The 27,975-nt window shown below is 52.1% G+C and overlaps 1 protein-coding gene across 1 annotated transcript; it reads right to left on the reverse strand.

Annotated features, from left to right (window-relative positions):
• Positions 1–1,494: 1,494 nt before the first annotated feature.
• On the reverse strand, positions 1,495–27,918 carry ZAN (zonadhesin). The gene is made up of 41 exons (XM_054589163.1): positions 27,606–27,918; positions 27,203–27,294; positions 26,943–27,021; positions 26,688–26,834; positions 25,877–26,145; positions 25,489–25,573; positions 24,426–24,509; positions 23,551–23,735; positions 21,185–21,326; positions 20,896–21,012; positions 20,276–20,400; positions 19,906–20,051; positions 19,159–19,302; positions 18,694–18,801; positions 18,400–18,569; positions 17,501–17,703; positions 16,208–16,349; positions 15,689–15,936; positions 15,257–15,437; positions 14,846–14,957; positions 14,391–14,485; positions 13,895–14,071; positions 12,859–13,067; positions 12,491–12,635; positions 11,832–12,079; positions 11,572–11,736; positions 11,234–11,358; positions 10,582–10,892; positions 7,685–7,896; positions 7,024–7,165; positions 6,396–6,643; positions 5,801–5,930; positions 5,433–5,604; positions 4,982–5,155; positions 4,597–4,736; positions 3,976–4,175; positions 3,749–3,887; positions 3,195–3,335; positions 2,234–2,339; positions 2,095–2,137; positions 1,495–1,656 (listed from the first exon to the last, which is right to left on the reverse strand). Exons 1-41 carry the CDS (start codon positions 27,916–27,918, stop codon positions 1,495–1,497), a joined length of 6,576 nt encoding a protein of 2,191 aa, XP_054445138.1.
• Positions 27,919–27,975: the final 57 nt, after the last annotated feature.

Raw genomic sequence — 27,975 nt, forward strand, 5'->3', positions numbered from 1 at the left:
CCCTGGTTCCCTAGCCCTGGGAAGGTGCTTGTTTGAAGCAAAGAGGAAGCCTTGAGCTCACAGCCCTGCTCTGCAGCCCCCTGTAGTGTAGGGGGGGCATCCACTGGGATGGGGGTCCAGTTGGAGACAGATGTGGGCCAGATGTTGACAGCTGGGGTTGGTTTAAAGGCAAGGGAGGAAAATGTCTGCCTTGGCTGTGGGGGAGGTGCAGAGAGCTGGGGTGGAGGATGCGGGCCCCCACGTGTGTACAGACACACACACAGATGCTGGGCTGGGTCAGGACAATTCCCCTTTTCCAGATGTTGCCCAGGCAAGTCTTCCCATCCTCTTGGGAAGGGGAGGGGGGAACTACCTAGTGTCTTCTCCTTCCCAAACAGGAAGATGAAGATGGGTCAATCCCCATTGTTTTTTCTCGGCCATCTGTTTCCCCCCAGTCTGCCCGCCCTCGGGGACACCTGCAAGGGCAGGCCTGGACTAGGGCAGCTTTGTCCACTGGAGCAACCATGTCATTTCTGCATCTCAGTTGACCCCTGTTGTGTTGGGGTTGGTGCAGGGTCATAAGTCACAGCTTCTGCCTTTCTCAGCTCAGGGAGCCTCGGGCAGGGACCCCATCTCCAGTCTTCCACCTGGACCAGCCTCTTCTGGAGTCCCCTCACTTGATGAGACATCACCCATATTTTATACCTCCAAGGGAGAAAGGGACTTCGTTCTGCCAAGGACGGAGGGGGTCTGGGTCCAGAAGGAGGTCTATCTGGAGGATGCCAGCCCAGACCACCCCTCCCCCTGACAACCAGACACCTAACTAGAGAAGGTGGCCTTAGCTGGCCAGGGAAGGAATAGGTCGAGGGAGCAGGGCACTGCTGAAGAACAAGTAAAGGGTCAGAGACCAAGCAGAGAGGTCTGTGCACGTGGACAGCAGGAAGCCCCATGACACCCAGGTTAAAGCATGGTCAACCCGGTTCCTGGATTCCTGAGCGGGCCTGCCACACCCGGCTCAGAGTGGGAGCTGCTCCCGCCCCCCGCCCCCCGCCCCCCCCCCCCCCCCCCACTAAGGGGCAGGATGGCCTGGCCATGGTCACCCCTCCCCCTGCCTGGGGCCCAGCTCCAGCCAGGATAGGTCTTGCTTCCTTAAAGGAATGTGGCTACAGGGACGGTCATTCTCAGAGTATAAGCACAGAATAAGGATAACTTTCTAGAACTCTGCCTGCTTTGGTACCCCCAAACCCAAGTCCCCTGTCCCTTGGGATCCTACATCCTGGCAACTCGCCAAATTGGGAGCTTCTTTTTCTTTGAACCCAAGCAGAATGTCCCACCCCCTCCCTCAAACAAGGACTTCTCTGGTGGGAGGCCCTTTGACCTGAGGCTTAGGTGGGGAGGGCGTCACTCCAACCAGGGGGGAACTCAGCAAGAGTTCCCAGACCCCACCCTCAGTTGTCATAATGATCCTTAGGCCCTTTTGGGAAATGAAAGTGTGCAGAAGTTGGGAGGGCCTTCTCAGAGGGGCACAGGCCGGTTCACTCTTTGGAAAAAGTCACATTTCCCATTCTTAACTTCTACCAAGCAAGTCTTCTGGTCGTTAGAAATGTCAAACTCCTCAGGACCACTTTTCACGGCCAGGTAAGGAAGCTCAGAGGCCAAGTCCTCTGAGGAGGCCTCCTTGGGGGAACACGGCAAATGCAGTCTTTTCTCCTGTATCCCGGAAACTAGAGGGCTGGCTGCCCACCCTGCTGTGGCTTTGCCGAAGGAACAGACTCCACTGCTCAGATCTCCCCTCTCTAGGTGTTTTGTGGGTTACTGAGCCCTATGCCCCCCACAGCTGTCTCCCTCCTATTTTTCCCTCCAAGACCCACCTCACAGACCCTTCCTCCACCATGATTATGTGGAAATTCACATCCCCAAAATAAATTATTTTATTTTATCTCTCCTGTTTTGAGAACAACTCAAAATTGAGTGACTTTAAAGGCAGGCTCTGGAACAAAATCTGAGGAGAAAGCAAGAAAACCTGTATTAGAGGCCTACCTGACACCCGGCGGTCAAAGTTCTGGGCGGGGCGGCGGGGGGGCGGGCGGGGATGGGGTGGGGTGTGGTTCTCACCTGCGCTGCCAGCCAGTCTCTGTTCTGGCTCTGCATTTTCTCCCTGGCAGCCGGTGGGGAGCAGAGAGGATCAGTGCCCACTCTCCATGTTCACTCACCGCCCGGCTGCCCCTCTTCATCACACCTTTCCAGAACTCACCTCCTCCTCCTCCTCTTCTTGAAAACACGTTTTCTGATCACGGCCAGCACTCTGACCACCATGAGCAGCAGCATTCCCAACAGGAGGACCACAAAGTAGGACACTTCTGGGATGGGATGTGAAGGGGTGGGGGAGGAGACACTCCCTTTGGTCTTTGGCTGCCACCCTGAAGGGCCTACATCCCCCTAAATCCCTGGCTGTGGCTGGTTCTCCAGGAGGATGTTGCCCCAGGGACTCCAAGGCCTTAGTGTTGCACCCTCCCCCACAAACCCTTTCTGTTTTTGGGCACAGAACTCCCATAAGCCTTCTAGGGGGATGTTCATCCAGTTAGTCCCTAGAGTCCAGGACATCTTCTCAGCCGGTGCTTCTCAAAGAGGAATCCTGGAATCACTTCCATGGACCGCCTGGGAGCTTGTTAAAAATACTGATTTCTGAGCCCACTCCAGACCCACCTAATCGGAATTTCTGGGGCTGAGAACCCGAACGAGTATGTTAAACAAGCCACTCCTCCCAGCCCTGCCCGGCAACCTCCAATCTTCAGTAAGATAAAGTTGGAGAACCACTGGCCCAGAGGCTCAAGGGAATTGTAGTTTTGGATGGCAAAGAACAATAAAAGGCCTTGGAGAGGCCTAGGGCGATACAAGAGGGGAAACACCAGTAGGGGTGGGGCCTATAGACCTCAGAAGAAAGCTAGGTTTCAGAGAGATTCCAGAAGGTGTGGGTAGGAGACGGGCACAGGGGCTCAGATTCTTGGAGAATCCTGTCCTGTTAATCTCTAGGGATCATATTATATATTATATTTTCTGTAATATAGATCATATGAATAATATATTACCTCTCTGTGATACGTCTGTAATACACAGCAATATCTATTAGATGTGAACACTATATGCATGGAATAGCGGCAGTTGTTTGTGGGGAAGAAACTGTGAGGATACAGGGCCTGGGATGAACTTCCTACCTGGGTTTTCCAGGGATAGCACATCCTGAAGTTCCATGCAGGGGTCTCCTCCATCATCAAATTCACGCTCACAGGTGAAGCGGGTGCCCTGCTCCTGACAGTGTCCCTCATTCTGACAGGGGTGCTGCAGACATGGGCTTTCTGCAAGCATGAAGGGGATTGTGTGCAGGGGTGATTCAGGGAGAGGGGGCTGGGAGCAGGGGTCCCCGGGGGACTAAAGCAGTAGCTTCCATTCCTGGCAGGGAGACTGTTCACCTCTGAACTCCATAATTTTTACCTATAAAATGGGGAGACTATATTCGCTACCAAGTGCTGAGTGATGCTAAGTGCCTGGCACCCAGCAGATAGCACATGCTCAGGACATTTCAGGTCCTTAACTTTTGCCCTTCCCCCAAATGGAGGGGGCTGAGTGAGGAGGAGCGGAGTTAAATGGCACAAACTTCCTGGCCTCAGTGGGGAGGAGTACCAGGCATAGGACTGGGAGGGACAGTCTTCCATCCAAAGACCCTCAAAGTAAGGCAGCAGCTTAAAGCCAAGGGGAGGCCTGGGCTCACCTGGGAAGCAGCCATGGGTGAGGGTCCCCGAGGCGCAGGGTCCCCCACTGCTGCAGCTGAGGGGCTCACACAGCGGGACCCCTGGGCTGGCACAGGTGTAGTGCTGAGAGCAATCCTCAGTCACAAAGCTGTCACTCCTCTGGAGAGGAAAGAAGGGCCCGGAGAAGAAGGACCAGTTCTCCTCCCTCCGCTCCTCTACCCTCCAGAGCCTCCTACATCCCCCTGACCTGGTAGTAGATGCCAATGTCAGTGCAGCCACAGAGGGCCAGGGGGAGGCTCTGGACACCACCGTAGATGTAGCCGGGGAGGCTGGCACAGCCTTCCACACAGGGGTCCTCACAGTCCCTGGGGGCCCCCAGGTCGGAAGAGGAGTTGCGGCACAGTGTCGCACAGCTCTGATGGATGGTGTTGGCTGGGCACGCCAAGGCTGAAGGGCAGAGTCACAGTCAGAGAGGGGCCAAGCTGGGGCCGGCCCAACGGGTGTGGGGAGCGTGGGGCTGGACGGCGAGCACAGTCACCCCCAGGACACAGCTCAGTAGAGGCAAGGGAGCCAGACAGGGGGCCGGTTCTGAGTGCCTCTTTGTCTGTGACATAAAGCACGTAAAAGAAAAGAATTGGAGGAGCAAAAATGGACATCGGTGGGAAGAAGTGAAACAGGTGGCACACTTCCCTGGCAGAGCCAGGGAGCGCTTAGGTCGGGAGGACGCCCCCAGGGTGAGAGTTGAGGGATGGGGAACCCAGAGGGGAAGACCCAGGTGTGGGCAATGGTGGCGGCACAGAGCTGAGCAGAGGCTGAAATGACTGAGGGGGTCGGGGGCTGGCTGCGGGGGGGGAGGCCAGCGCCTCACCGCAGTGGGTGCGGTCCCGCCAGCTGGCCAGCGCAGCGCCTGCCTCCTGGCAGATGATGGCGTTCCCACTGAGAACCTGGCAGTGCAGCTCCTCCCGCTCCTTGGGGTCCCGGGTGACACGCAGATCAAACACACAGTTCCTGGGGGAGCAGCGGCGTCAGTTGAGGGGGCGGTGGAGACAAGAACACTCAGCCCTGTAGCACAAGGCCTTGGAAGCCCCAGCAGAAAGACATCAGGCAGTACATGTGTGTGGGTGAGTGAGAAGGGTCACGAGGAATGGAAGCCACAAAGATGGAAGCGAGCCAAACTCATGGGAGTGAAAGTCAGAGATGGGCAGCAGGACCGGGAGAAAAGGAATTTCCAGTGTCTTGGGCCCCTGACTCACTCCTGGAAGGGCTCTGGGGCCACGGTCTGGCGACAAGCAGCAAAGGGGCCCTGGGGGTCCACCAGCACCCTGCACGCCTGGGTGCTGTTGATGAGCTCCAGCTGCTCCGGGCTGCGTTCTGACACAGGGAAGCCCGACTTCTCTTCCTCCTCCTCCTCCTCCTCTTGGATGGCCCTGGGGTAGAGAGAGCCAAGGGCCAGGGGAGGCACAAGACGGCTCGTGAGTTAGGAAGAACTGAGAGTGTAGGGGGAGGGCAGAGGCACAGGCTGGGATCCAGATGGCAGGTGCCCCTCAGAGGACTGGGAGAATTCGGCAAGTGTGTCTGGGCACTTGCCCGCGGGTTTCCTCCCCTGCTGAGGATATGGGAGTGAGCGGTGAGTGGACAGATATTGGGCTGTTGCTCACGCCCCTGGGGCCTGGGCCTCCTTGCTCCGAGCCCCAGCCTTCTCACCTTGAGAAGCGGGGAAGGCCTCCCTTGATCTTCACCTCCCAACTGTTGCCAAAATTGTTGAGGTTCTCAGTGAGGGAGCCATTGGGCAGCATAAACTCATTTTTCTGGTTCTTGTCAAAGTTCCCGCACAGGCCACGCACAAGCCCCTGGTATGTGCTGGGCAGGGAGATCACTGCAGGAGGAAGGGGGCATCCAAAGCAAGACTCCCCACCTCTTTGCTTTCCCACACATCCTGGGGCTTCCACTGGAGCTCAGCGCCCCACTCCCAGGCAGGGGTCCTCTCACCATGCTCGTTCTGTCTAAGATGAGGTCTTCCCCCACCATCCCAGAAACGTCCCCCCTGCTCTCAGGTCCCTAGCCTCAGGTACCTGCATTGTTCCTTCCATCAAAGCTGACAACCAGCTCAAAGTCAGTGATCAGATACAGTCTATGGCCTCGAATGATAACCTGCAGATGCTCGTTGGGGTTGTAGGGGATGGCCGCCTTCTGGCCGTTGACCTGGAGAAGGAAGACAGGAGCTGTGGGGAGTCCGGAGTCAACCTGCCCCTCTGCTGTTAAGGCTCTGCCCCTCTTGGCTCATCTCAATGCCTCTCTCTGTCGCCATTCCATGGAATGAGATACCCCAGTAGGCTTCACTGTCTGCGTGGCAAAGGCCTCCCTGAGATCTGCTGCCTTTACAGCGCTAGCCCTTTCCTTGCAAAAACATTGGCAGAGTCGATGCCCCTGGTACTTCCTCAGCTGGCTCCACTTTGACACGGCAGGCTCTCCTCTCGTCCCCTGTCCCTCTCTAGCCTTTTGCTTAATCCCATGATGTGAGTGAGACACTAATTCTGACTTCTATAACCAGGTAGCCACTGTCAGGAACTTCCCAGGGAACATGGAGTCCTGGCTTCCCCTGCTCCGTGTGGCCTCCCATGGCCCAGGCTGCCTTCCCAGAACCTCCCGGCCTGGCCCAGCTCTTACCACAAGCTGCAGTTCAGCCTGGAGCTGGACAGTATAGCCATAGACCATCACGATGATTTCATGCAGGAAGATCAGGCCGAGGGGCACATACATTTTGTTGCGCCCCCCCACGACCAGGCGTGCCACTCCACTGGGGAGCACGTCCACGGTCTCGATCAGAGTGTAGGTCATGCGGCCCTGGAAGCGGTAGCTGAGGCCGTCAAATGTTCGGTAATGGGGGTCTCCAAAAACTGAGCATTGTTTCAACTCTGCCAAGAAGGGCCAGCACTGAGAAGGCACCCTGCCCAGATATAACAGCCCCCAGAATCCCTCACCCGCCCTGATGTCTCCTGTCACTCTCCCTCTTAGCCCTGAGCTCCCCTGATCCTTAGCTGCAACTTTCCTCTCTCCCAGCCCCAGTAAAAACCAGAGAGGATCTCCTTGTCCACTTTCCTCTTTTTGCCCTTAATGGAGTGAATCCCAGAAAGGGTCATGACTTGTAGGCAGGTACAAAGCTGGGGAGACTCAAGAGGAGAACACAGGCCCACCTCATGTCTGAGCTTAGCCCCTTCCCTCCAGAGCGTCCCAGCCTCAGCCCCTCTGGCCCTGCCTCCTCCTCCACCGCCACCTCCTCACATGCCTCCCTTACTGCGGGGGACGCATCTGCCGTTGCCATTGGAGTTGGGCTGGCAGTGGGAGCCCGCGGGACAGATGAAGGGCCTGCATTGAATGGCTCCTGCTCTGCAGGTACAGTTCTGGGTGCAGTCACCGGAGAGCCAGGTTTTCCCTGCCTGTGGAAGCCACAGAGAGACCAGGAAATGAGGAGGGAAGGGCCAGTTCTTCTTCTCAGCCCCTCAGCCCAAGCCTGCGGTCTGAATGGCTTCATTGGCCCATAAGGCCGGAGGCAGTTAGGGAGCCATCTGCACGCGTCTGTCTCCGTACTACCCCCTGGAGGCATTGTGTGTGGGGTCTTACGTACATTGTTCAGGAGGTAACTATGAAACCCATCTTCCAGATGAGAAAACTGAGGTAACACAGTCCCCTGAGGGTACCATCAGGATTCCAATCAAGGCCATGTTCCTCTACTACACTGTGCAGTATTCCAGGTTTTGGATTTCTCAGATCTAAACCCAAAGCACACACTCGCAGCAGCCCCGGCCTGGCTGGAGACCACGCTGCTCTGCCACGAGCCTTCATGCCCTAGGCAGGGCCAGCCATAGAGACACACCCCAGCCTGGTAAAGGCTGAGGAAACAAGAAAGCGCCATCCTCAAAGTGTGCTGTTCTCATCCCAACTTCAGTCCCACTCACGGGGAGGGAGCGGCCCCGGGCATCCCTGCAGCCGCACTGAGCCCTGGGCACACACTGCTGCTCGCTGAGCACGAAGCCAGGCTGACAAATGCAGCCCTCCTTGCAGGTGGAGGGGACTTCGGTGCCCATGCACTGGCCGTCCAGGTCCCAGCAGGAGGGTGAGCAGGAGGAAACGCAGGTTGTATAGGTGCTGTGGGTGGGGCATTCCAGAGCTGGAGGGGAGGAGAGGGGGAAAGAGAAAGCGTGGGCTAGGCCTCTGTGCCAGGGCCCGGGGGAAGAAAGGAAGAATGGCTCTCCCGCTTCAGCATGAGAGACAAAGCTCAGCCAGCAGCCCCCGCGCGACCTTGACGTGCATGGTCAGTAGGTGTGTGACGGGCATGTGTATGTGAGAACGGGGAGCTACTCACTCTGTTGGAGGAGTTAAATAAAGCCCTTTAGTCAAAAGTAGTTGTGAACAAATGAGAGTGTTTAGGGATAGGAGTCTGCAGTATACAAATGTCCGTCTTCTCTGAGTTAATTTATACATTTAAATGATCCTAATAAAATATACCAAAAAGATTTTGTAATATTTTCTAGTGAGACAAGATGATATTAAAGTGGAGATGAAAATATAAACAAACCAGAAGAGCCAAGAAAACTTTCATTTAAAAAAAGGAAAAAGCAATGTGTAGTGACTGTTCCTATCAGAAATTATGACACATTTTAAACTTCCAATGATCACAACATTGTTATAAGTAAGTAAAGACAGATGGAACAATGAAAGAGGAGAGAAGGCCCATATAAACATCCAAATACATATGGGAATTTAGTATAAGATAAATTATAGCATTTCCGTCAGTGGGAAAAGAGAGACTGGTCATTTAATAATGCTAGAAAAAAATAAAGCCAAAGTTGATTTATATCTTTACTGCACACCAGGATAAATTCCTGTGGGTCACACATTTTAAAAAATATAATAAAACCATAAAAATACTATAGCAAAGCATGGGCAAATTCTTTTTTTAACTTCAGAGGGGGAAGGCATTTGTAACTATGGCTCAAAATGCAGAAGCCATAAAACAGACTAACAGATTCGACCACACAAACTATACATAAGTTCTTTCTGCATGGCAAGAAAAGAGTCAAAGATAAAAAACTGGAAAATGTTTTGTGACTCACAGCACTAGTAAAGAGCTGCTCTGTATAATACGTAAAAGAACTTCTATAAAATAGTTCAAAAAGACCAACAACCAGTGGAAAACTGGTGAATGGGTATAAAGAGATAGTTCACAGAAAGGGAAACTCATATGGTTCCTGAACCTACGAAAGAATGCACAAACTCACTCAGAATAGGAAAAATGCAACTTAAGACCTTTTATTTTTCATTTACGATTGGCAGAAATTCAAGTGTAATAATGCTCTGTGTTGATGAGGCTGTGGGGGAATGGACACTCTTGTAAATTCCTCAGCCCCTATGGAAAGCCAATTGGCAACATCCCTCAAAAGTACAAAGGCACTGTGTTCTTGACCCAACAATTCTACTTCTAGGAATTTATCCAGCAACTATGTATGACACACACATAGAAAATCATAACTGCATAGGGTTATCCACTGCAGCATGTCCTGGGCTGACCACCGCAGTCCTTGCAGGTGCAAAGGTCTTTGGTGTTCTTACACTGGCTTTCCAGGTCCCAGGAGAAAGGTAAGCAGAAGGGACACGGGTCCTGTAGGTGCTATGGGTGGGGCATTCCCGAGCTCGGGGGTAAGAAGGGAGTAGAGACTTAGTGATTCTGGGCTATGTGCAGGGCCCGAGGGAAGGAAGGAAGGAGAATGGCTCTCCCAGTTCAGCACGGGAGACAAGAGATTGGAAACAACTAGAAAGTCCATTGATGGGAGACGAGTTAAACAAATTCTGAAAAATGAATTATGATATCATCATGGAATATTACTCAGCAGCAAACAAAATGAGACACGGCTACCTGGCATGGAAGAGAATATCTGATGTGACGGGATCTGCAGGCTAGATTGTCAAGTGAAAAAAAAAAAAAGTGCAAAATACTGTGTCTCAAACACTGTTTGTAAAAAAAGAAGGAAAGTAAATTTGTTTTTGTTTGTATGTGCATAAATAAAAAACCCTTGGAAAAATACTGAGATGCTGATAAGAGCAGGCTGGAAACTGGACCCATGGGGTCAGGATGGGAAGTAAGTTTTCACTGGGACTCTTTCAAGGCTTTTCAAGTTTTTGAACCCTATGAATGCATCACATACTAAAAACATTTTAATCACTGTTGTAAAACTTAAAAGGTTCAGGAATTAGATAGTGGTGATGGTTGCAGAATTTTGTGAAGATCCTAAAAGGCAGTGAATTGTACAGTTTAAAGGGGGTGAATATTATGGTATGTAACAAATCTTTTTTAATACATTTCATTTTAAAGGAAAGAGCTACAGAAGGTTACCTAGAAGTCTGCCAGGAGGAGAACTTTCCAGGTGCAAAGAGCAGTGTGTATAGTGGCAGGGAGGGGTGTGGAAGAGCAGGGTCTGCGTGGGGAACGGGGTCATTTGGCGCAGGTGATGGCAGGTGCACAGGAAGCAGGTGAGCAAGGAGAGGCTGGGACAGCGTGCAGGCTACTGTACATCTCGGGCAGGAGCTTGGACTAAGTCTTGCAGGCAATAGCCATGCTGGGAGTAACAGGATCACATATCCTTTGGAAAAATAGTGTTAGCAAAGTAGATGAGAGGCAGCCTGTGCTGTCCTGGTGGGAGGGGCACTGGATAAGAGGTTATTGTAAACGTTGCTGTCAGAGACAGAGAGGTCAGAAGTAGGTCAGAAAAAAATGGAAACAAAAACAAGGCAGTTTTCAGAGATCCACAGACAGAAACAGGGTTCAGGAAATTTGGGAGTAGCAGGAGACACTCACGGCAGAAACTGCTGTTTCTCCAGATCGGGGGCTTGAGTCCCTGGGCCTGGCAGGCAGCCCCAAAGGCTTGCAGAGACACGCAGAGGGCGTTGTTTAGGCCCCTCGACTCACAGAGGTTGTGCGCACAGCGGAGCAGAAAGGGCTTAAGGGCCACGTGGGCGGCACACTCAGTCCAAGCCGGGGACTGAAGGACCCCTTGGCATTGCTCCCGAGCTCTCTCTAGGTAATCGGGCCTGCAGTTTGCAGTTAGCTCCTCCTGACTTTCTCTTTTAGTCTTCCTCTGGTCATTCTTTTGTTCATCTTGTCGGCAACTGGTAAGGGAAAGGGGTCATCACAGAGAGAGCCACTGCCCCACCTATGAAGATGATACGGCACTCCCAAATGACCCCGAAGACGCCGCTTGTCTTCACTGGGAAGCTGATGGGAGCTCTGGCCACCTTCCATGCGGCCTCAGTTCCCTCCCATGTTTTTAAACCAAAAAAGGAAGACTCTTATGTTTCCCCAAATAGGTTCCCAAGAACCCAGAAGCCATTCCCGGTCAAGTAACACACAACAAGGAAGTGCTCTGCTCTCCCTAACCCAGGTGTGCCACATGATCTAGAATCCGAGCTTGTGTTCCCATGAAAAGGCAGAAAGGTATGGGGGCAATTACGTTGAGTTGGCCTCCTTATCTTGCCAACTATTCACAAATTCAGTGTCATCCTGAGCTAGTTCGTCACTGGGCATCATGAGTTCATCCTCTTCCTCACCATTGAAGTTCCCGCACACGCCACAGACCTGGGTGGGCAGAGGGGAGTCTCAGGACTCAGGATGGGGGGCAGAAGAGCATTTCTCGTTGCCTCTGAGGAGAGTCCCTTTTCCACTCTAAGGCGAAAGGAGCGAGCACTCAGCATCCCTCTGCTCTTCTGGGGCGTGACCTCTTGGGTCTGGGGCCCTGCACCTTGCAGGGGGGCTGACTCCCTCCGGAGAAGAGCAAGATGTTTTCCTCACCTTTCCATAATAGGCTGCAGGGAGTTCAATCTCTAAAAACCCACTGCCATCAAACTTGACTTGCAGCCCAATGTACACGCTGAGCACGGTGTAGATGCCACTCGCAGAGATGCTGACACCCCGGACTTTGTTGTTCGAGGGAAGGGTGAACTGTTTGCCATTGATCTAAAGAGGGGGGTAGGGCAGGTGAGTGGGAAGAAGGACCAGAGCCTTCTCCCCAGAGTTCGCTTCCTTTGTTCCTGCCTCTGCGCCCAGCTCACCAACACACGGTGGCCCTTTTGCAGGATGATCAGGGAATCAAAGATGTTAATGTTGACCTGGCGGAGGTACAAAGCAGAGGGTTGGCTTTCCCTCCTCCCATTCTCTCCACTGATCTTGAAGAAAGGCAGGTCCATGGTGAAGTGGCACGTTTTCACCAGGACGAAAGTGCAGGTGCTCCTGATGGCGTGGTAACTGCCATCAAAGCTCACATAATGGGAGTTGTCTGAGATCCGGCACACTCCCATACCTGCAGGAGAGAGACACGGCTGAGGAATGCTCCTCCTCTGTCAAGGACAGGCACCCTCCCCACCCTCAGGGAAAGGATGCAAAGGCGAGGGGGCCACCAACGGGAAGGAAGACAAAGAAAACAATCAAGACCCAAGGCCCTGGCTGGTGTGAGGCTTGTGGGCGGAACAGGTATCATCCTGCCAGGGAGAGGCTTCTAATGGGCCCATCCGCTGTGGGAGAACCATGCGTGACTCCAAGGAGCCCTTCCCGACAGACAGTGCAGTGGTCCTTGTTCCCCACCAGAAGCTCTTTGGTACAGCAGGGCCAAGACTGGGGTGCTACAGAGGGCAGTGAGGAGGGCATGAGGGAACTTGGGGAGAGCTCGTCTGGGTGGCTGTGAGGCCCCCCTGCATGCTCAGTGGCCTCATACCTGCACCCCGGCAGCGCATTAGCCCATCCAGGGGCCAGCACCTTTGGCTAGGCTTGCAAGAGGTTTGGAGGCAGGAGATGTTGTTGTAGGTGGAGCAGGAGCAGAGCCTAGAGCAGGTGTTGTCCGTGTACCAGCTCTGCCCAACCTGTGGGGCGTGGGTACGCAATAGAAACTTGGAAGCTATAGATAGACTGGGCCCCCACCACCCCAAGCTCTCCATGAAGCTCGCTTTGCTCAGTAATTACCCCCATCGCTACCCTCTCTCAGCTTGCTCTTCAGCTCACAGCACTGGCCTGCCCTACCCCTTCCACCCCCGAAACTTATAGAATTTGGGAAGGTAGGGCACCCCTTGTGCTCTGGCCTCTCACCGGGTAGTAGGAGCCCCCTGGGTCAGTGCAGCCACACTGGCTGAGGGGCACACAGGAGGTTCCACTGAGGATGTGGCCTTTCTGGCACTCACAGCCCTCAACACAGGGCAGCGCTGCCGGGCAATCCCATGGGGTGCTCAGGCTGAGGCAGGTGGCAGGGCAGGGGTTGGCGCAGGGGCTGTAGCTGCTGCCAGATGGGCACTTCAGGGCTAAGAAGAAACTAGTATTAGGAAGGGCTGAGTGCTTTTCAGCTCCCTGACCTTGGGGCATCAAGAATTCCTGGGAATGTTTATCAGATGAATGGATACACAAAATGGGATCGATCCACATAATGGAATCTGATTCGGCTTGACAACGAAGGAAACTTTGGCACATGCTACAACACGGATGAACCTCGCTTAGCATGGATGCACTATGCTAAGTGAAGCAAGCCAGTCACAAAAAGATAAATACTGTGTGATTATGCTTACATGAGATCCCTAGAGTGGTCAAATTTGTAGAGACAGAGAAGAGAATGGTGGGCGCCCAGGGTCGGGGTGGGAGGAATGGGAATTTAGCGTTTAACGGGGACAGAGTTGCAGCCTGGGGAAACGAAAAGGCCCTGGGGGTGAACGGTGGTGACGGTTGCACAATAATGTGAGTGTATTGAATGCTGTAGAACTGGACACTGAAAGGTCTTTAAAATGGGAAGTTTTACATTATGTATATTTTACCACAATTAAAAAGAGAGAGAGAGAGAGAGAGAGAGAGAGAGAGAGTTCCTGGGACAGAGGGAGAAAGGAAATAAGTAAGAGGGGAAGGTAACCAATCGCAGGCAGAGCTTTTGGTGAGGTGAGAATCAGACACAGGAGGGCAAGGAGCCGAGGAGAGGATGGGGGTTGGGCTTGGAGACTGAAAAGTGGAGAACAGAGGTCCCCTGTCAGGGCTGAGGACCAGGTTGTAAAGGGGAGAACCTAGGAACAGAACTTAGGGAAAGGAGGAGAGGACAAGATTGGGGGACTCCTCCATAGGCAGCAGCGCCGGTCAGGTCACTCACGGCAGAAGGTGCGGTTCCGCCAGGCAAGGGTCCGGCCGGCCTGGGCACACAGGGATGCATAGGACTGCAGGGAGCGGCACAGGGTCAGGGCGTCACCCTTGGTCCCACACTGGCCATGCACACAACTGGCAAAGCTGGAGCGTGGGGGTACCACCTCGTGGCACTGGGAGAAAGGTCCTGAAGGATAAAACCACAGGCGTGTGAGAGAAGAGCAGATGCCTGGGAAAGGAGCAGAACCAGGCAGCTGTTCAGGGTGAACTCAACATCCCTTTCTGTCAAAACCTGTATTTACTGAAAACCTGCTCCCTGAGATGCAGAAAAAAGGCTTATCCGTCAGGCTCCCAAGAAGGCGCACACTACCTCTGCATTCCCATCTGTCTTCCTCCAGACTTTCTGCCTATTTCATGTCTCACCCTTCCTCCCTCCCTGACCAGTCCTCCTCCTCTTTCTCCTGCGCTGGGGGAGGAAAAAGGGGCCAGCAGAGGATGAGGCTTACCCTGAGGGTCGATTAAAATATTACAGTTTTTATTCCAGGCGTCTGCCACTTCACTCGCCTGGCATCTGGGAGGCTTGCCACCTTCGAAGAAGCAGCTAAACAAAAAGAGGGGGAAAGGATAGGAATTTAGGGTTGGAGGAAGCTTCTCCAAAACTGAAACAAAAATGGAGAGAAAAACAGGGATGTGAGTAAGGACAGGAGAAAAGAACAAAGTGGTGCCCTCAAGTAGGAAGGTCAGAAGATACAGCAGGAAGGAAGAAGGTTAGATCTCAGTATAGACTGCCCAAAAGGGTTCTCCAAAGACTTAGATAAGTGAGCACAGGAGAAATCAGCAACAGGGCATCAAGTCCAGTCTCAGAGAGACTGGGGGCACACAGAGGGTGCCTGCAGGCTGCCCGCCGAGCTCTTCCCCAGGTGCACCTCCTCACGCCCAGCACCTCCTCTTCCTGGCTCACCCAGGTTCAGAGTATTCTGTTGACTTCCAGGCAGCTCCCAGTTGGATGGAGTTGCTTGCGGGCCTTTTATCTGGTTTCAGATTGTCATCCAAGCTGTTGTTATTGTAGTTTCCTGGAGGAAGGAGCAGTTAACAGAGGCCACAGAAGTACCCTGTGAGCAGACCCGCCCCAGGACCTCCACTCTCCTTTCCCCCAAGAGGCCCTGTCACTCTGCCCTCCACAGACCAAGGTTAACTTTTTCTTCACCTTGGGCTTCCCTTAACACCCACCCTCATACCCAACACCCTCCACCCATGAAGCAGTGGACCAGCATTTAGGACACCTAATTAAATAAGTGTGTGTATGAGCAAGGACCAGGAGAGGCTCCTTCCTGCTGTCCTGGCTTTGCCCACAGGTGCCCAAAGAACTCACCGCACAGCCCACAGAGCCGGCCAGCGTAAGTGGAGGGCACTGTCACTTTGACAAGGTGGTTCCCATCATAGCGAACTTGAAGCCCAAAATCAGTGTAGAGGAGAATAAAGGAGCCACTGGGCCTAATGCTTACCCGACCTCTTGCAGGCCATACAGGCAGGGTCACCCGGCGACCATTGAGCTACAAAGGCAGGGAGGACATGATAGGGAAATGCATTTGGAACAAGGAAAACAACAGGACCGAGGCTGGGGCGCAGGGGAGGGCCAGAGGGTGTGTCTCAGGAACAGGGGCTGGGTCTGCTGTGGGGAACTCCCCTGGGCTTCTAGAAGCCAGATGGACAGGTATGCAGCAAAGGGGACAGAGCAGAGGTTCTGAGCAGGCTGGTGGTGTGGGGCCCGGGGCGGGGGTGGGGGGTAGGCAGAGGCACGTACCATAACCTTGTGGCCTTTGATCAGCGAGATTCTGAGTTTGAAGACCGTCACGTGGACAGCTTTCACATAGGAGACCTCCAAGTTCCCACCTTGGAACTCATTGGTGGTGCTCACAACAAAGTGGTTACTGAGGGACCACGACCAGCAAGGCTGAGTCAGGGTGTAGCTGCAGGTGCCCATGAAGTGGTGCAGGGCTCCATCGAATGTCAGGTAGTGGGGATCCCCCGAGACAGTACAGGTGGCAGACCCTGCGAAGAAGGAGATGGCGTTCAGAGGCGCATTGACCCTGAGGTGCCATCTGGTGAGTCCACATCAGGGCGGTCAGCTTGGCTTGGAGAGGTCAAGAACAGGGACTGCCCCAACCTCACTCTCTGAGTTTTTGAAGAAAATGCTCTGGTTCTGCCTTTCAGGCCCTGGATATGCTCCAGCCCTCTGAGGAGCCTGCTTTAGGGCAAGCCCATGGCCTTACCTGAGGCTGTATGGGCAGCCGCCCTGCTCACCTTCCACCTGACTGCTCACCCTGAGCATGGCAGCCGTAGATGCCATCCTGCTGACTACAGATTTCCTGGGTCTGGCACCTCCAGCGCGCACAGCGAATTTTGTTGTTGCTTTCACAGACACAGATCTCGCTGCAGCCTGGTTTGAACCACTGCTGCTCTAACTGGGGGAAGAAAGGAAGAAAAAGATGATATTTCCAGGTCTGACTATTATTAGCTCATTACTGTTCAGATCATTGGCTTTCTCGCTGGGGAAGAATTCCTGTCTTCCCAAAGCTCCGGGATTAGTTGCAAAAGTCTGGCATTCACTCACTTATTCAATCATTCCATCCTCTGTTCCTTCACTACTTCAACAGATATTTATATATGCATGGTGCCAGTCATTAGGAATTCAATAATGAACTGGATGGATGATGTCCCTTCCCTAAGAGAACTCACGACCCAAGGTGGGGCAGTGAACAAGTGAACTGATAGATCACGTGCTCCAACACAACATGCACCCAAAGAGGACAAGTAACAAGCAGAGCACCGGGTGAGAGTCTTCTGCCATCAACACAGACCATAAGCACTTGCTACAGAAGTTTAGATGGCTGCTTTCTGACTTTGCATATCAAGAAGGCTTAAGGAGGAGGCAGCATTTCAACAGGGCCTCAAAGGAGGTGAGGAATTCCAACAGGCATGGGTGGCTGGGGTCAGAGCAGGTGAAAGGGGCTTAAAAGAAAGTAGAATTGAGAGGAGAGCAAGGCATGGACAAAAGCGTTTAGAGGGCCTGGCATGGGGGCTGAGGGGAAGACATCCAGGAGGACCTCAGGCAGTAGGTGGCTTTGACGGACACCAATGTAGTTTCCAGGACTTGGGTGAGGAACAAAGAAAGAAAGAAGAGAGAAGCGACATAGACGCCTCAAATGCTGCCTCTGAGAAAACTGTGACGGTGGGGCCAGGACGGAGCCGAAGTCCTTCAGCAGGGAAAGGGGCCTTGGTAGGAGAGAAGACGGTGTCTGGAAAGAGTTCAGGAGAGACACAGATGAAGAAAATGACTAAGGGATATAGAGGGCAGAGAAGATGGGAGGGAAGAGAAACAGGGGTCTCACGCTCTGCAAGGTAGTGTGAGCAATAACTGCTATGACTCCATCCCTGTCTGCGTGAAAAGTGCTAGAGCTGAAGAAAGAAAAAGGGAAAGGAAACCGGAGCTGGAATTTCCCTAATCCCAGCCCTACAGGCCCTGCCACACCTCCCTCTCTCCTGCTGCAGACTTCAGAGCCAGGAGGAGGGCTTTCTGGCTGCAGGGCTAAGAGGCCCAGCCCCAGCGGCTCACCATGAAGTAGTGGCCCGCGGGATCAAGGCACCCACATTGGGATCGAGGGACGCACTGGAGGCCACTGAGGACGAAGCCAGGGTTGCACTCACAGCCCTCCACGCATCGGTCCTGGCAGGACATGCCAGAGAAACTTGAATGGCATGTGTTGGGACACAGCTTGGCACACATGGTGTACTGGCTGTTGGGTGGACAATCCAGAGCTGGAGGAAGGAGAAGCACAGGGGAGAAGGGCATGAGGCAGGCTGCAGACCAGAGAAAGAAGGTCTGTAGCTAGTTCATGGCCCAGAGTTCAGAAGGCTTCAGCCAGAGGCTTCTGTCCCATGTTGGGAAGAAGAGAGGGACTGGGAGAAGCATGACTGAGGAGCTCAGCTTCTATCCTGGGCCTGCAGGAGAGGCCTGGTAGGGAGCTACCAAGAGGCAGGTCCATGGGAGCAGACTGATCCAGGAACCTCAACAGCCCTGCTATGTAGACATGCCCAAGGTAAATGGTCAAGGTGGAAAGAAAGCTGGGGGAACACCCATGTGGCCTCAGTTAAGGGCATGGCCCTGCCTAAAGCAGGCTCCCCAGAGGGCTGGGCCACACTTAGCAGCTGTGCGGCATTGACGGTGCAACCCCCAGCTCTGTGTTTAACGTGTGCTCTGTGTTTTACGTGTGTATCAGGCAGTCTGGGCAGGCGTACACTCATTGTTCTGCATGGCCTCAGGCAGCTGGGGAGAATTTCTGAATTTACAAGTGACTCTGATTTTCTCAGTGGATATTTCTGACTCTGCAGATTTCCCTGTCCACATGTGGAAGTAAAAGTGTTCAATCAGGTACCCCCAAGTCGGTGCTAACTCTGCTTTCATTTGCATCTGGAGGGAACATCCCCCCAACCCTGCTCCTCGGCTCAGCTCACGGCAGAACTGGGGCTCTCGCCAGGGCTTCACCAAGTAGCCAGCATCCTGGCAGGACTCAGTCAAGGCCGCCATATGAACACACAGCATCTGCTGCAGCCCCTGGAAGTTACACATGTCAAGCACGCAATTGTTGAAGAAGACAGAAGCCATGAGGTGAGGCAGGCATGCCCTGCGGAGAGAGGCCAGGTCAGAGGGTCTGAGGGGACAGATAGGGCAGAGCACCCTGCCTCAGAGGACTCCAGGTGCCCAGCCCTACCTCCCCCACTCCATGCCCACCCTGCCTCCTTTCATACTCAAAGGCTCCATGAAAGACCACGAGCCGTCCACAGAACTCTGGCCCCGATAAAGTGTTCTGCAAGGTTGAGTTACAAGATGGGGGATTTGCCTTGTTCTTCTGGCACCTAGAAGAGACCAACCCCAAATGCCCGAAGGGTCAAGTCTTGCCTCCATTTGGCCCCTTGGCCAGCGGTCTCCCGGCTCCCAGCAACCACTAGTGGAAAACATTTGAACACCAAGCCATGAGGGAGATGGGAAAACCTGAGCTGGGCAAGCAAGAGGGGGTTCTCCTCACAACTGCCTGAGGATCACGGATGGTGGGGGAGAGCGTGTTGGAAATGAGTGCATGCACTTGGCTGGGACAGAAGTGGGGGTGTGTAAAAGGAGAGAGAAGACAAAAGGGGTGATGCCAGTCAGAGTGCTTGGTCCTTAAAAGGGACAAAGGAGCGGGAGGGCAGTGACAGATCTGGGGACGTCCTCACCCCTTGTCCATATCCTCTGCGGTCTGCCAGCTGTTGCCCAGCTCCTCCTCATCTCGTGCTGGCCTCCCATCGGGCATCTGGTTGTCATTGCTACTGTCGCCGTCATAGTTGCCACAGAGACCACAGAGTTTGCTATAGTAGGCGCTGTAGGAGGCAGGGCGAGGAGGAGGTGTTAATGGAAACGAGGGGCCTTAGTCATCTGAGGAACCACAGCAGAGTGGGATGAGTGAAACAAGGAGAGAAGTAAGAGGTGCAGACTCAGATCAAGGGTTCCCTGCCAGGTGCCAGGGGCGCAAAACCTCGCAACCCCGAACCCCAAGCCACCTTTATAGTTTCCCTCCTTTCCTTCTGCTCTCACTCATCTTCCAGCCATGCCAAACCTTTTGCTGGACCTAAGACATTCCAGTTTTTTCTTGAATTTGCTCTTCGTTATTTCTGTAAGGTTTTAGTTCCCTTATGAACCACTCTTCCCTGAAAACTGGGATCAAGTGACCACTCTTCTGAAAGCTCCCACAGCCCATCAGTGACTCCTTCTAGCACATTCCCAAAACATTGTGAGTATATCCTGCTATTACCCACAGCCCTGAAACCATTTCCTCCTGTTTCCTCATCTAAAGGGGAGGCCTGCCAGCTGAGCTAGGTGCTTCCGACCTAGCCTGAGAATCAGCCCCTGGAATGGAAGAGGAAGAGGAGTGGACAGACCCAAGAGAGGGAGGGGCAAAGCAAGAGAAGTGGCAGCTGCCTTACCTGGGCACACTCATGAACAGCTGCTGGTCACCATCCCATCTCACTCGCAAACCAAACGTAGTCTGCAGCTCCACAAATCGCCCGCTTGGAGTCAGGAAGATGCCTTTAAAAGGTATGGCTGGGAGGATGACTTGTTGACCCCCAACCTGGAAAGTGGGGCCAAGGAAAGAGAGAGAGAGACAGATCAGAGGGTCAGAAGGACCCCCAGAAGACTCCAATATCCACCTTCCACAGCAATCCCAAAGACCTCTGCACTTGGAGTGCCCTGGAGCCTGTCCTTGAGAGGGTCTGAGGCTGCAGGAACTGGCCGGGACAAGGCTACAGCATCCCACGTGCGGCCCCAGCGGAGCTGAACAAATGATGGACTCACCAGTGTGCGCCGGCCCCTGAGCAGAGTGATGGTGGTCTCAGGCAGTGTCACGTAGACTTTGCTCAGGCAAGTCGTGCCTTCCTGTCCTCGTTCCTCATTCTTCACCACCACCTTGAAGGAGGGCTCTGGGGAGAAGAGTGGAGAACATCCACAGGTTCATTCAACAGCATTTCTGAGCACCTACCGAGGGAGGCACCCATATCTGGCACTGTGAGGATAAAGGACCACAAAGACACTTGCTCTGCAGTTCAAGAGGGAAGCCCGGACCCACATGTGAGTGGGGCGTGACTGTCTTTCAGAACCGTTTGTCATGGCATGCTACCAATCCATCTCCCCTCAGGGGGCTGGGATGTCTTCCAGGGTGGATGTTTGTGCTACTTCTCCTGTCACTTTATTGCCGCTATGCGAGGTAAGCCTCTCAATAAAAGCTAGCCAAGGAAGCAACTGATAAAGAGAAGTGTCTTAAGATGCATTTTCCCTGGTAGCCTGGTCTTGAGAAAGTCCTGCCTCTGGGGTGAACATGTCAACCCTCACTTTTCTTGCCCTTCCCATTTGCTCCCATGCCCAACTGTTCTGTCAGATCCCTCGCCCAGGCTGTGGGGGCATCTCCAGGACCCTACCTGTCGAGTTGCCACAGGGTTGGGCCAAGACGTAGGTGCATTTGCCCATGAAGCTAAAGTGCCTCCCGTCAAAGGTGAGATAATGAGGATCTCCATAGACCAAGCAGGTGGCAGTGCCTGGCGACAGAAGAAAGGGGACCACGGGAAGAGGGTTCGCCCAGACAGGTAGCCACCTCCCCCACCCAGTTGCACACCCCAGCTGCTCTTATCAGGGAGGGATTGGAACTCTGGTGTCACACCCACTCTGAAAGGCTAGCAGGGGGGGGACAGGAGAAGGGGAGGGTCTCACCATAGGGGTGACATCCATACTGGCCGTTCTTCAGCTGGCATACCGTGTGGGTCCCACACTGAGAGGTCAGGCACTCCACCCGACTGCCAGGCAAGCAGCGACAACGTTCTGTGCAACTGGGGCTGAACCACTCTGTCCCAGGCTGGGAGCAAAGAATTGGGGGTCACAACACTATATAGATCTTCGTAGATCCTGTCATCCTGTGCTATAGCCCCTTCTCTTCCACTGCACCTGCCCTAAACTTGCTCATATTTTCCCTCTTCCCACCCCCTACTAGATATTCCTGCCCACCACAGGACATTTGCACATGCTGTTTGTGCTCTCATCCTGGAATGCTTTTCCTTCTCCCTTCTTTCTAAATTATTCCTAGGCAGACCTCTCTGACTAGGGGTCATCCTCATAGCTCTGGTACCTTTTCTTCCCAGGACTTACCACAATTGCAATTTTATATTTATTTTTGGGAGTATTTGATTATAATTCCCCTGCGAGGGACCATATCTATCTTTACTCACTACCTTAGCTACAACATATACATAGCACAGTGCCCAGCATAGAGCTCTTACTCAATACATACTTGCTGAGTGAAAGAGTGAACCAAGATCCAATGTGTCCCAAAGAATCTGACAGTATTAGGAGAGCAAAGACCTTGCCCTTTTCACATAGGGCCCAGTGCCAGGAGTGTTCAAAGTACTCAGTGCAAAGTACTCAATTCATTTTTTGAATGCAAAAGTGAACGTATAATAAGTTAATACATGTCTCCCAGGGCAGGGAAGAGATGCTTGATGCTGACAGCCATAACAGATGTTTCTAGCCAGGCTGCAGCTGAAGCTAATCCTAATACTGACACAGGGACACTGAGGAGATTGGTTAAGAGAGGTGGGGGGGTGGGGGGCAGTAGTCCCCAAAGAGACAACCAAAAGAAAGAGTACCTGAAGCTAAGAAGAGGCACTGGACACTAATAAATAGCTGAATGTACTGTTAATTAATAGGCTGTACATAATAATTATCATTAATTGCTAATAATAATAATAATTAACATTTATTAAGTAATTGGTCTGTGTCAGGATCTAATTTTATCACACAGCAATCTTATGAAGTAGAACATCTTATTGTGAACATTTTATAGATATGGAAACAGATTTGAGGAGGTAAAGAACCTTGCCCAAGGTTACCCAGCAAAGTGCTGGAACCAAGATCCATGCTCAGAATGGTCTGACTCTAGGATGGCTCTTCACTGCAGTGGCCACCGGCCACATGTGCCTTCTGAGCTCTTGAAATGCAGCTGGTCCAAATTCAGATATGGTGTAAGTGTAAAATACACACTGGTTTTTTGAAGACTATTAGTATGGGAAAAAATATATATAAACAATTTTATTAATAACTACTGGTTACATGTTGAAATGAGAATATTCAGGATGGAGCAGATATTGATATTAGTTTAACCTGTTACCTTTTTTTTAATAAATAAAAATTTATTTTTTATTTTTTTAGATTTTATTTATTTTTAGAGAGAGGGAGGGAGAGAGGGAAACATCGGTGAGTGGTTGCCTCTCGTGCGCCCCCTACTGGGGACATGGCCCGCAACTCAGGCAGGTGCCCTACCTAGACTGGGAGACAAACTTTGACCTCTCGGTTTGCAGGCTGGCGCTCAATCAACTGAGCCACACCAGCCAGGGCTGCCAAAAAAAATTTTAACGCGTCCATTAGGAAACATAAGATGACATGTGGCTTGATCATTATCCCTTTTGGACAATGCTGGCCCAGAGCTTGTGCCCCTTCAGAGCCTCTGCTCTTGACAAATGTCCCTTGGGGCAAGGGGAAGGCATCAATGAGGGAAGACGAGAACAGTAACTTCTCTCTTTTGATCTATCCTATCAGGACTTACAAGTTCCTTTGGAAGATTCTGGAATCCTGCATTCTGCTCTGAACATGCCAGAAACTCTGCTCCATGTTCAGGGCTCTCTATATACCCAGGGATCCCCAACTTCCCTCAGGTTGGAGATGAGGGCCCAGCATCATCTGGTTGCTCTAGTGTCTAATGCATCAAGGCTGCCAGTATGGAGCAGAGGAGTACAGAAATACCAAGACTGTCAGGACCACGGGATGACAGAATTGTCTGCATAGCCCCGTATCATGCCCTGTCAAAACGGATGCCTAACAAATATTTATTGTATGAACAGGGATGACAATCGAAACCACACACTGAATGAACGACTCCACCATTGTGTAACCACTGCTTGAGAGCTGACCCCTTGGGACTGTTCCATGGATCCAAATCCATCTCACCTGGGGAGCAGATGGAGCCAGAACCCAGGTGTTCCTCCAGCAATCTCCCTCAGGGGACCTGGACATCCCAGGGGTCTTACCTTATAGTAACTACTGTTGTAGAAGCAGTTGCAGGAAGAGGCATTGATGCAGTGGGAGTCGCTAAACAAAAAGCCAGAATTGCAGACACAGCCAGGCTTGCAGAAGAGCCCGCATTTGGGCTTGGGGCTCTGGCAGGATGCTGGACAGGCGCAGGGTTCGTAGTGGGCATCCGGGGGGCAGCTGGCTAAGGGGAAAACAGCTTTTATCAAGCCTCTGCTCCACAGCTTTCCTGTCTCTCCTCTACCCCCACATTCACGTTCTTCTCTAAGAAGTTAATCTATATTATTCAGCCATAAAAAGGAATGGAGTCCTAATGCAAAGTACAGCGTGGATAAACCTTGAAAACTTTATGCAAGGTAAAAGAAGCCAGTCGCAAAAGACCACATACTATATGATCCCATTTACATGTAATGTCTAGGGCAGGTAAATCCATAGAGACAGAAAGCAGATTAGTGGTTGCCAGGGACGGGGGACTGGGGAGTGGGGAGTGACTGCTAATGGGTACAGGGTTTCTTTTGAGGGTGATGAAAATGTTCTGGAATACGAAAGTGATGATGTTTGTATAATCTTGTGAATATACTAAAACCACCAAATTGCACACTTTAAAATGATGAATATTATGGTATAGGAATTATATCTCAATTAAAAAAATAAGAAGAAGAAAGCCTGGTGCTTGGTTCCCAAATACCCACACACACGTGTGCCCTGCTGTCACTCTCGCTCAAGGTAGTCAGTCCTCGTTTCTTCTAAAGTCACCATGTCTGCTTCATTTCTCCTCTAAGGCTGCCGTTTTCCAATAGAAGCACCCCTTTCCCTGATACTCTCTCCTAGTCATCGTCTCTTTCTGTCAGCTCTTTGTCCAGAGATCACATACCTGTCGTAGGTCTAGGGGTTGTAGTGGTGGCCAGAGTCACAGTGGTCATGGAGGTACTTGGAGGACTAGAAGGCGTCACCAAGACTGTAGGCCCAGTGGGTGTAAGTGTGGTAGGAGCTGTGGGCCTTTCAGTGGGGACCGTGGGTTTTTCAGTGGGGACTGTGGGTTTTTCAGTGGGGACCGTGAGTTTTTCAGTGGGGACCGTGAGTTTTTCAGTGGGGACTGTGAGTTTTTCAGTGGGGACAGTGGGTTTTTCAGTGGGAACAGTGGGTTTTTCAGTGGGGACTGTGGGTTTTTCAGTGGAGATAGTGGGTTTTTCAGTGGAGATAGTGGGTTTTTCAGTGGGGACAGTGGGTTTTTCAGTGGGGACTGTGGGTTTTTCAGTGGAGATAGTGGGTTTTTCAGTGGGGACAGTGGGTTTTTCAGTGGGGACAGTGGGTTTTTCAGCGAGGACTATGGGTTTTCCAGAGGGGGCAGTGGGTTTTTTTATGGAGACAATAGGTTTTTCTGTGGAGAGAGTGGTCTCAGAAGAGCCAGCGGGGGCAACTGGAGATTTGGAAGGAAGCATTGTTGGCACAGGTCCTACAAAGAGAAACAAGTCCCTCGAGTTTAGTTAAAATCATACCACCACCCTCTTCACTCACATCTAATTGGAGTGGGTGGGATCAAATGGGGTAACTTAATCTTACCCCTCATTCTACTCCCAACCCCGCCTTCACTCATTTAATAAACACTCAAAAACCACCACTTGTAATATATGTCAGATATTGTGCCAGATACAGAAAACACAAAATGAATAGGATATTGGTCCTCCCTTCCAGGATCATCATTCCCTAAAGTGTTCTGGATCCCACCACAGAGGTTCATGGCATCAAAGTTACATCACTCAAGTAAGCATCCTGTTGGAGCCAGGAAGGTAGAGGCGGGCAAACTACAGAAAACAAAGCCATCTGAAAACTCAGACACAGAGAGGACTTGCTTTTTAACCAGTGCCTATAAAGAAGCCCAAGAGATGGTCATCCCAGAGTATGGCCCATTTCTGAGGTCTTGGGTTTTGTCTTACTTTGACAGGTCCCATGATTGATCAAGATGAAACCCACAGCAACAATAAAGGCAGTGTTGGTACCCCGGATGGCCTCAAGTATCAGCTAAAGGTAATGAGGGAGAAAGAAGGAAAAGAGAAATGGAAATGAAAGCCTGGCATCTCACTGACTCTGCCAGGCATAGAGTCTGTCTTCTGCAAAAATGTCACCTTGTCCCAGCCTCAACTCTGCCCTTGCCCTTTTTCTGAAGCCAGAGAGCCTTCTTGGGAACACCAACTTTACTTTCTGCTCTGCTTTCCTTCCAGTGTCCCATCTTAGCCCCGGTTATGTCCCCAGGTACTAGGCATTGTGTCCTCCTCGCCATGCCCCACACAGATACTTAGGGGGTCCCTTCTCTCCGTCTCTCACCTGCATGGGCTGTCGATATCCTGAAGGGATGGTGATGGAGGCTTTCAGCCAGTCAGGGCTCTGAGACCCAATGCGCTGCCAGACAGAAGTTAGGGAACTATCCGCAGGATTCCCCAATAGGAGCTTCAGCTTAGTGGCCTCTCCCAGGCCATACATGTAGTAGGTAAATTCCACACAGATTGCACCCGGGACACAGAAGGATGGGCTTACGAGTCTGAAAGACTGGCCTGCGTGGGAGAACTTGTCAGCTTCAAGGTAGATATAGCCACCTTTGGGGAAAAAGAAGGGAATGGGCAGGATGAGAAACCTCCACAGGACAAGTCTAGCACTGCTTTTTTTAACAACGTCTTGCTTTCCAAGTGGAGGTTTGATGCAAATACCCAAACTCCCCACATTGTAGTCTTTTTTTCCTCGTGTGTATGTATGTGTGTGTGCTCATTTGGACTTTTCTAACTGAAGATGGCAGGATCAGAAAGAAAGGGAAAACCAAACCAGCGACATGGGTTCCTTTGTTGGAAGTACCAGTGAATGTCTTAACTGAAAATGAGACAGTAGATTTTGAAGCCTTGGGCCCAATTGAAGTGAGATGCCTGGATTGTTCTGGGGGTTTCAGTGACTGCACAGTCATGAGAATCCTCAGTTCACTCCACTTCTGTCATTGCCATAGATCCAGCCACGTAGCACCTCCCAATAAATACCTGCTGGCTGATCTTCACCACCTACATCTTCTTCCATCAATCATACCAACCAGCCCCCTACCTAGGAGCAGATTCAGGAATTCATTGGCTTGAGGGGCCCTCAATCTCCTTACCTCTCTTAAGAGACCCTCCAAAGGGGCCTGTACCATGGATGGACATATTTTTACTACCCCAGGTCCAATGCCCACCATCGCCTGATATCTGGACCCAGTCACAGAAGGGATGGGCGTCATCTTCAAAGTCACACTGAGGAAAGCGCTCTAGAGTATCAAAATGAGACATTTGAGAAAATTTGGCCATGTCTATATTCCTCCCCAATCCCACCCCTGATTCTGAGGGATCCGGGCCCCCCAGAGCCCTGCTCTCACCCCCACACGGAGCAATGCTGATTGCATCCACTGCCACGGCTGGTTCTGGGAGCTTTCCAAACATGCCCACCACAATGAACTGAGGAGAGATGAAGAGGGGGCTGTGCATGAGAAAACAGCTCAAATGCCCAACATCCCACCTGATTTTATTCTATTCAGGGACCTAGGCTCCTTATTCCCAGTGCCCAGACCCTCATTCCATTTCCATATCAGGAGTGCCTACCATGGGCAAGGAAACTTGACCTCTTGCTCGACTGTACCTGAATCTGCCCCTGGCCGGTGAAATTGACAGAAACAGCCTGCCAGTTGGGTCCAGATTGTCCTGAGAAAAGAGCATGTTTCCAGATGCTGCCTACAATGAAAGGAATCCGAGGAAGCGAGATGAAGGGGACTGGAAAATGACTTCAAGCCTGTACTGAGAAGGATGAATAACAAAGAGAATACTTGGAGTGTATTCCCCTTCCTCAAATGCAAGCACCTCTTTCTCTCTCACCTCCTAGCACTTTATTTTTCCAGAATCCAGTGCCCTGCCAACTCCCCAATTCCACTCTGACATAATCTTGCACATAGCCCAGCTTTCCCTAGACCCATGTCTCCCCATCAACCCAATCCTGGAAGATGAGCCTCAAGTCAGTGCAAATCCTATGGCTTCGCCACTCTCGCCTGAGACAGAAGCATAGATGGTGAGGGCTGCGCCAGGAGACCGGCCATGGAGGGTGTAATGGAAAGACAGGCTCAGACAGCCTGACGACTGGCTCAGGGGGCTCAGAAGAACAGATTGCTGCTTTGGTTTTGCATTCTTGGGGTCCAGGAGCATGTAGAAGCCACCTGTGAAGAAAAAGGTCAGTAAGGTGGGGTGGCTGAAACCGGGGGAGTACGGCACAGGGACAGGGCCCTGTGAGGGCAGGGGGTCTGGCTCTGGGGAGCCTCCAGAGCTGCCTAGGATCAGCTTGTGCTGAGCTGGGCCTACACCCATCTCACGGCTGGCTGAACCCTTCGATCCTTCCAGAAGTGCTTGGCAGGGCTGGGTAAG

Source organism: Pteronotus mesoamericanus, unplaced genomic scaffold (genome assembly GCF_021234165.1).
Source record: "Pteronotus mesoamericanus isolate MK-2021 breed Mesoamerican mustached bat unplaced genomic scaffold, CSHL_Meso_final scaffold_167, whole genome shotgun sequence".
NCBI lineage: Eukaryota > Metazoa > Chordata > Mammalia > Chiroptera > Mormoopidae > Pteronotus > Pteronotus mesoamericanus.